We start from the raw sequence: 9,256 nt of genomic DNA on the forward strand, positions 1-9,256 counted from the left end.
ACCTGTTCATGCCCTCACCCAAAGTGCTATGTGCTCGGCACTACGGTTCCATGTCATGTGCTTGAGCGTTTGCAAGTAGTCCCCTTCATCAAACTTGCTTCAAAAGTCATCCATACAACTTTCCAACTCCAGCTATACCTGTTCACCCTCTCATACAGAGTGCTATGTGCCCGGCTCTATGGTCCTTGTCCTGCACTTGAGAGCTTACATGTAGTCACCTTCATCAAACCTGCTTTCCCAAGTCACACAACTATGTGCCTTTGCAAAAAAAACTGCTTTCCCAAGTCACACAACTCTGTGGCACCTTAGAACCCATGGGTGCGCCGCTTGATGGCCTGCACGGTGACCTTGTGTGCTGCTTGACGGCCCGCACAGCCACTTCCTTGGAGCACTGCTTGGCCCGCTTTTCTTTATTGAGATCAAAGACCCAGGGCTCTTGGTGTGCTGTGTCTCGGCCTTACCCTCACTCAAGTGCGATTTTATTCGGTGTTGCTTTATTCGGTAGCTCGTGCACCTCTGCGGGCTACACGGCCACATGGGGACCATTCTTGGTCTGGAGCGCTGCTTGTTGCAGCCTGCAAGACATGGGGCTCTTGGTGCCATGCTTGGCCTTACCCTCACCCAGGAGGAGTCTTCAGTGTTATGGTTGACAGGTGACACGTGCGCCTCTCCTGGGCTACACAGCCACAAGGGGGGACCACTCTTGGGCCGGATTGTAGCTCGCGACAGCCTGCATTGCCCAGGGCTCTTGGTGACTTCCTTGGACTTACCCTCATCCAGGCGGAGACTTCAGTGTTTCCTTTAGGGTCATGGGTCTCTTGGTGTCGTCTTTGGCCTTACCCTCACCCACATGCCCGATGTTGTTTGCCACCATCATTACATATTTTGGGTTGGTTACCGTACTGTAGCTCAGTGGTCTTTGTGAAGGTTGGTTGCTTGGCTCTTGTAAACCTGAAAGGGATGTTGACACCTTCTATCTCACCCTGCTTAGCATTGTGAAGGAGTGTGGGGCTTGGCATGCTTGCCTCACCCGAAGTGATCCTGGGACGATTTGAAAAAGGGCTTCGGCTCCTCCGGCCTAACCCGTGTTCTGGCACTACGAAGGAGAGCAGGCTCCCGCTTTACTGCGTTCACCCTTAGGCTTGATCCTGCATGATCTAAAGAGGGACTCGGCTCCTATGGCCTATCCCATGCTCTGCATTGTGTGGAGAAGTGAGGCTTCTGCTTTGCTGCATCTGCCCAAGATGTGATCATTGATGATCTGAAGGGGCTTCGACTCCTCCGGCCTAACCCATTTGCATCGTGATGAGAGGGGGTGGCTCCATTGCCACAAGGCGCACCATGGCCTTAGCGGACGTCTTGCCACATACATGATCCCCAAATGATTGGCTTGGTGGCTTGCATTTTGCTCTTTGACTCTTGGGCACCACACCAACACGATGTCCCATTCTGCCGCATCCAGTTTCTTAGCATAAGCAAACCCAGCCCCATAACTGGCGTTGTCTCTGCATACGTGGCCCCTTTGCTACCATCTATCCTTGACCTTTGAGTGGGTACCAGCCCGCGGTCCCCATCTGCGGTGCTACCAGTCTATAAAGTGCCACTTTATCTCATTACATGCCTTTGCTGTTTTCTTCAAAGCATCACCTTCCCTTGGTGGTTACTCTATGAGATGCCAAGCCCGCTGTTCTTCTTGCTTGAAGTGCTATCAGCCCCATCCGGATCAAGTTGCATGTTTCTTTGCTCAGCTCGAGTGCGTTTGGACCTCTCGGGCCCGTGCCAGCGTCTTCAGCTGGACTTGCACCCGGATACCTTACCTCACATTGAACCCAACTGTCCCCACTGGCCTCATGGCGAGTTGGCCAACTTTGGAATCTCTTCGAACGGACCGCGCGGTTGCGATCCCCTCGGAAAACTAATCATTTTTCATATAGAGCATGTCCCCAAATTCCATCGTTCGGGCCCCCGTCTGGAACTATGTTGATTCGTGATGCCGTTTTTTACGTTTCCGCCGTTCTTGCAGTCTTGGCATCACATGCCCCACATGGACTTTTAAAATGAACCATGCTTTGATACCAAGTGTCACAAGCCCGGGGGCAGATCGAAACTCGGACATCTAGCTACGAGGTAGCCTTCCACCAACCATGTTTCATGACTGGGCTCCACCGGCCCGTCGAGCGCATCTTGCGCGTTTTCATTGCGGGTCTCACCGTTCGTTTGCCTTCCACCAACCATGTTTCATGACTGGGCTCCACCGGCCCGTCGAGCACGTCTTGCGCGTTTTCATTGCGGGTCTCACCGTTTGTTTGCCTTCATGCCCAGCCCGGCTCCACGGCCTAGACTCGAGACTTGCCTTCCATCCATGATCCGTCGGCCCCGGCCGCATCTCGGCCCGTTAGCACGGCACGGCTCTGGGCTCACCGGTCTGTCGTTTCCACTGTCTTCGTCGGTGGTCCTATTTCCACGTTCCGGCAATATCACCGTCAAGGCGGGGAGGGCATCCTCGGAGGCACTTGGCATCTCGGAACCTCACTCGCAACGCGAGATACCTAATGTGCCTACCCGGTACGTGAATGTTTCTACGTGTGCCTAACATGGGTCCGTACCGCTCCATTGTACCTCATCCCCACATAGATGCATATTCCTTGACGCGGGCTAGCATACCCCCAAGGCACCATGGGGCCTTGGAAAGTATTCCTACCTCACACTCCATTCCTACAAACCCTCCAGCCCCTGGGTGGGACGCTGCAAATTGTGGTATTAATTGAACCAACTCATTTTTTTCAAGCTTTTTGGGGACAAGCGTCGAGCTCACCCCCACTTGGAGGTATTTTTACAAGCTTACACCTGCAATCAACTAAGCCTGGATAGTGGCGGCTTAAGCCTCAACTGAGCTTAGGAGTGCTACTATGCTCCACGTGAGCACGCTCTATATCCTCCAACACCTTCCCTTTACTAGTTGTTGCTCGCACCAATATATATGGTCCGTGCCTTCATTAATTAGCCGCTTCATGCATTCTTGATCTCCATACTACAATGTTTTCCATGATTGGCTGCTTGCACAATGGCCCATGCTTTCCATGATTAGCTGCTTCATGCATTCGGCTTGATCTGCACTATACATACATATAGATACAGACGCCGGCTGGATCATGGTAGAGGAGCAGCAGGATGTGTGGGCCTCTCTTGGATCGCTTGAGGCCGCCATCGAGCAGGAAATAGAGGCACTCATCCAGGCTTCTGCTGCACTGTCATGGCTTCATCGCCACACTTGCCAAGCCCTGGTATTGATCTTTCAAACAGGTCACCTGAAGCTGGCCTCTCAGCTAGATCACGCAGCCTCCACATATTACCTCCATGATCCCACCCGCCTGCACTCGTGCGTCTCACCTGCTCTTGTCCTGCTCCTGAACTGCCTGAAAGATGCCCGCCATTTCATCAAAAGTGTGGCATGCTGTGAGCAGGAGGTGGACGAGCAGGAGACCTCCTGCAGTACTCACATGAGCACATGGCCCCTGATGAGAGCCCTCATGTTGGGCCTCGATACAGATGCTGTGGATGTCCATCTCCACGACTTCCTGCTGGCATACTATTCTGTCACGGACGCTATCCTGTTTTCTCTGGAAAAGAAACCAGATGTAAGCGTTGTTCTTGAGCAAACATGGCGGCGTGCGGATCAGCTGCAACTTAGGCAGCCCGCAATGTTCTGGTCCATGGATCGAGGAAGACCTCATGTCTTTGCCCTGAATGACGATCTGGTGCTGGATCGCCAAAGAAAACGTGATGTGGAGCTTCTAAGAAAGGGGCTCGAGCAAAGGCTTACTTTAAAGACTGAAGCAAGTAGTTCAGCAGAGAGTAACGAGCGGAAGGTAGCAGAATTCCTGAGGAGGAAGCTCTCTCACATGCAGAGCGGCAGTGTGAGTGGCGGCTGTGAGCTTTTGAATCTGAGCTTCGATGGAGATATGGTTGCTGGAACGACCCTTTTCTGTGATGGATGGGTGACTGTGAAGGAGGTTAAGTGGCAAGGGGCAACATACGCACTGAAAGAGTTCGAAGAATGCGGAGGTGTTCCACAGTTCGCTCCAGAAGCACAGATATATGAAAGTCTTCACCATCCAAATGTCCTTCAAGTCACGTGCATCTTGCAAGATGAGAAGAAGGGTGGCCTACTCATGGAGCTCATGGATGGCACAGTGGACGACCTGACCTTGCCATCGAGACCTAAGTACGCATATTTTGTTGGAAGAGGCGAGCTTGAACAGTTAACTTTGCCGGAAAAGGTGAGCATCATGCTACAGATAGCCAAGGCCATGGAGTACATCCATTCTAAAGGTCTCATTCACCGAGATCTCAAGCCTGCAAACGTGCTTGTTAAGAAGGGACCTTCTGTCTCGATCCCACAATCATGTGCAGGTCGAAGCAGCAGAACCTTCCAAATCAAGGTAGCTGACTTTGGCGGTTCCAAAGCTAACCTCTTCCCTTTTGTTACACACACCAAGAAGATGGGCACAGGCTACTACAGAGCACCGGAAGTACTTAATGACGATAAGTACACCTTCCCTGCAGACGTATATAGCTTTGCCATGCTGTGTTTTCAGATTCTGTCAGGGAAGATGCCTTTCCTCCTGCAGTTTCCCGGGCAAGATTTATACACCAAGATCATTACTGAAAATCTAAGACCTGATCTTTGCTCACTCAGCGATGACCAGTGCCCTCCTTACCTGAAGCATTGCTTGGAGGCATGGTGGCATGCAGAACCGCAAAGGAGGGGTTGTTTTTCCGAGATTTGCCGAATTCTCCGGCACCTAACTGCGACGCTTCACAAATGCCCGGACCCTGTAAGAGAGCTACCGTTCCTGAGGCTGCCACAATGGCTATGGAATGGTGCCCGAGCCCGTGCAAATGCTGGTTTTTTCCATTGGGCAGATTTGCAAGAACTCTGGAAAGAAGAACTGAAGTATCCTTGTGCATACAGCAAAGTGAATGACATCCCATATGAGCTGCGAGTTATGAAGATGCTGGTGGAGCCATGGCCGTACCGAGATGGTTTCTTTCTTCTTGTAAGCAGCTAAGCCTACTCACTCCACCTATAGAGATAATATTGCCTGTTCTGTTCTGTGTAAGTGTTGAAACTGAATGCAACCAATCACACAAACAGATTAATTAGATTGAAAGGTAAAGTTAGTTAGAAGCCCTTCACTTTTGTTGTCTCCATCTTATGGTGAATATAGATATATCCCAAGTTAACAACCTCAAGTTAAGATTTGTCCCCTAACTAACTACCCACGCCCAGCAATAGGTCGTTCAGTTTTGGTCTTTCAACCATCCCAACATTATTGCTCTGTTTGATGTTTGCTTGAAAGGATGGATCGACGATCAGCCTGAAGTCAGTGACTTTGAAAACCTATATTACACCGGAACACGGGGGTGGAGGCTTGTTGATAGCAAAAGCTGTCGTCTCAGATTGTTGGGAGGGGTTCAAGGTATGCAACAACACAACGAATGTTGGACATTTTCCCTTGTGGTAAAGGTGCCCCTTTCCTCTTGTTTTTTCGTATAGTGTGAATTCATAGAAAAATATGATATGCAAATGCTATTTGGTCTCTTGCCTCCAGATCACGCAGCATGGAGATACAGGTTTTAGTCTTCGGGCTTTCAATGGCCAATTCGTAATGGTCCACTCTGAAGGAGGTGGTAGAGTCACAGCCTCAGCGCATGGTAATTCTGCATCGTGGGAGAGGTTTTTCTTTACACGAAGTGAGGATGGCAAAAGGGTGCACATCAGAGCCAATAATGGGATGTATTTGCAGGTAATTGATCGATCGATCGTTTAATTACGAAGGTGGTGCATAATTGCAGCCTTCCCTATGCTCATTAATGCAAGGGTATAGATAAGGTGCTTTCTTGTGAGTCCAGGTAAAAGATAAGGTCAGCCCGGTCACTGCTGATTATGTCTCCTCATCAGAGCCTAGTTGGGGTGACAATGCTGCGACTTTTGAGATCGACCAAAGCTATAGGTATGCAGTTCATGAAGCTAATCATGGCGAGAGCTAAAGAATTTAGTTAACAAAGCATCATTAATAGTGTGATTAAAGTAATACGTAGCTTCAAATCACCGTCATTAGTACACAGTTGATTGAACTTAATAAGCGGGAGTCACAAGCACTTAGCTTGACACACAGAGAGAGAGGAGAGATCTGATAAATGAATCGTTATGTTTCATTAGGTGATGGTCACGCCGGCCCAGTTAATTAATAACTGAGCCTTTTTTGGAATAGTACAATCGAGCCATGCGTGTGAACATGGAGAAGGCTCTAAAGTAACTAATAACTGAGCCGTGTGTGACCATTACTTTATTCATAAGTTAAAGCTTTACCTTAGTGACCCTTCCTATGTGAGTGATTTTAGATTATCGCCGACCAAGAAATACACCATTGAGGAGTGGTCAAAGCCGGTCGCCGGACTAGTACGTGCGCCCTCAATCAGTTTTAATGTAAGAACTTTTAGTTAGCCTTATTTCCGTTAGAATATATACAAACAATGTGTGTAAATAATTGGTGTTTTTCCTTTCTCGTGCCTAATTAGTGTTTTTACAAATGTTTTATGATGTTAATTAATAAGGATGGAGACGAAATTTCCCTCAAATCTGTGACTCTCGGAACCTATGTGTATTCTCACCTAGGAGGGCGAGTTCAAATGCGGAATGCGGATGCACTAGATGGTCTAAGACTCATGGTAATAAGCTCTTCTCAGTTTAACTTACCTTATAGCCTTTTGTGTAGTTCTCACAAAAAAAACATACATTTTTTCCAACCAATGGAGAAAAGAACATGGTTGTTTATATCTCGGTTTTATCACTTAAATTTGAAGGATATGCTGGTTTTTACATTGAAATGTCTAAATATTCGTCGGTTTTCTTCGAGACGAGCTTGAAATCTAGCCGGGATTTTGAAATTCCAACCGGTGAAAAATACAGTAAAGGTCGGATTTTTGTATGTGTGTGTGTGTGTTTGTCACGTACATTCAATGCATAATAAGCTTTGAAAAAGGATTATAGAGGATGGGTGCAAGGGCGAGCAAACCCCATAAGTGAACATTTCCTGGCCGTATGGTCGATAGTGAACCTGCCAATCAATATCTAATCTGGTAACCAGCAAATTGAATGCTGTAGATGACGTGGTAGGTCACCATCTCTGCAGTATGCAATATGCTGAGCTGCTTGAAGTTGAAAAAGATGACTCAAGCACCTAAGCGTCAATAGAAGACAAACTTAGGTTGCATGCTAATTTTTCCGCATCAAACATTAAACTCACATTAAGGAATTATTTGTTTTCTCTAGATTCGGCTACACAAAAATGAAGTTTGTACTATTCGCACGGGCTCATCTGAGTACTTCAGCGCTCACTTTCCCGGAGGAAATGTCATTGCCGCGGAATACTTCCCTGGAGACTGGGAGAAGTTTTATATAACCCGAAAAGGCACGAGGGTGCACATCCAATCGGTCTACACTGGAATGTACTTGGAGGTCACTTATACTACTCAATAATTTGTAATCACAATTTATTTTGCCCTGGTCTTTATTGTTTTTTTGGGAATCTCTGCAATATGGAAGTGTGAGCCTTGTATGACGTATTTGTGGTGCAGGCCAAAGATAACTATCTAATTGTTGGTGCTTCGAAATCTTCGCCTGGATGGGACAACAATGCTGCAACTTTTGAAGTCTTGGCTAGATAAGGGGACATTCCCATGTGGCTTCTTAAATGACCCCGTGGCATAAGTGCATTATGTTGTGTTCAAAACTGACGATTGTGCTTCTTGAGGATATTGGTATTACAAGAGGTTTGAGATTTTTTTCTTTTCAGGTAAAAGACAAGCTGATTTACATGTGTACTTTTGGGGGGGCTTGGGCTTTATGAGGCATAGGGCTTATCCTTTTTTTATCATATTCACTCTATAAACATTCATGTCATCTTGGTGCTCTTACCCAAGCTTTCATGGTGAACTTCTCCCATATGAGATGTGAGGATGGTAACCCACACCCATGTTGTCACTCCATGCTTTGAGTGGCCAACCCTAGTCTCTTGCATTGGTATCAGATCTCTTGGCTTAGATCCCTAGGATCATAGCTCTTGGCTTAGATCCCTAGAATTAGAGTTCTTGGCTTAGATCCTTGCTTAGGGAGTGATTATTGATAATCATTTTTAGATTATGCTTAATGCAAATTTTGAAAATGATTTTTATTGATCTTGATTAATGATAATCATTTTTGGATTATTGTTAATGCAATTATCTGTAATGCATTTTTAAATCTTGATTAGTGTTAATCATTTTTAAAATTGATTTTCACACAGTTTTCAGATTTGCTAAATTCTTGTTTGATAAGATTAGCAAAGAAGTTTATGTTAATCAATTTTGAATTGGCATTAAACACTGTTTTCAGACCCTAATCCACTTTATTGTTTGATTTCTTGACCTTTTTAATCTTGATTTTCTTGATTTTTGAATTAGGGTTTACAGAGATTTTAGCAACCAATATTGAAGGATTTTCTTGCATGTTATCTTGCTTAGAGAGCCTACTGTTCCAATTATTAATCCATTAAGCCTCTATTTCTATCATATTTTTCAAAATCTTGGAGTTCTTAGAGCAGATTTGCAAGAAGTTTGGTTGCAGAAGCAATTTTGTAAAAATTTCGTTTTGTAATTTTCAAAGAGTGGTGCAGAGATTGTGCAGAGTATTCAGATTGTTGTGCATAAATCAAGATTGCTGTGTGTAGAAATTTGATACAATCTTAAGAAAGTGTGCAAAATCTTAGTGCAGATTTCAAGATTATGCGCAAATAATACAGATTTTCAAAGATTGGTACAAATCTACAGTGCAGAACAGAGCAATTTACGAATTATGCAAAGTTTATTATGCTAAAATCAAATCTTGACACACAAAACAAAACAATAAGTGATTCTTGATCAAATCTTTCTAATCTTGATACTTTCTTGCAAAGAAGATAGACAAAGATTGCAAATTTGTTAGAATAAACAAATCTACATAGTATAAATCTTGATGTATTAGAAGTGAAGGAAGCAAGAAAAGTATTAAGAAAAACATTGTTTACAAGTACATACCCTGGTTTACAGCATTTTAGCACATTGTAATCAAGAAGATATATAGCATGTTATTCTATTACAGCTCTGAGGCATCAGTATTATGCAGAAAGCATGTTGATTACTAGTTGATGCAAAAGTGTACAAGCTTTACAAT

The 9,256-nt window shown here is 45.5% G+C and overlaps 1 protein-coding gene across 4 annotated transcripts; it reads left to right on the plus strand.

Annotated features, from left to right (window-relative positions):
* The first annotated feature begins 2,794 nt into the window (after positions 1-2,794).
* On the plus strand, positions 2,795-8,269 carry LOC147620914 (uncharacterized). Of its 4 annotated transcripts, none has more exons than XM_086825183.1 (8): positions 2,795-5,060; positions 5,364-5,483; positions 5,616-5,810; positions 5,917-6,017; positions 6,409-6,493; positions 6,622-6,735; positions 7,340-7,525; positions 7,645-8,269. In XM_086825183.1, the coding sequence occupies exons 1-8, from the start codon at positions 3,153-3,155 to the stop codon at positions 7,732-7,734; spliced, it is 2,799 nt and encodes a 932-aa protein (XP_086681309.1). In that variant the 5' UTR covers positions 2,795-3,152; the 3' UTR covers positions 7,735-8,269. The 4 variants fall into 4 exon arrangements, with proteins under 4 accessions (XP_086681309.1, XP_086681310.1, XP_086681311.1 ...); XM_086825184.1 differs by having other exon boundaries at positions 3,016-5,060; positions 7,340-7,515; positions 7,645-7,886; XM_086825185.1 differs by lacking the exon at positions 7,645-8,269 and having other exon boundaries at positions 3,016-5,060; positions 6,683-6,735; positions 7,340-7,478.
* The last annotated feature ends 987 nt before the right edge of the window (positions 8,270-9,256 follow it).

Source organism: Cibotium barometz, chromosome 31, assembly GCF_041138505.1.
Source record: "Cibotium barometz isolate CiBa-2024 chromosome 31, ASM4113850v1, whole genome shotgun sequence".
Lineage (NCBI taxonomy): Eukaryota > Viridiplantae > Streptophyta > Polypodiopsida > Cyatheales > Cibotiaceae > Cibotium > Cibotium barometz.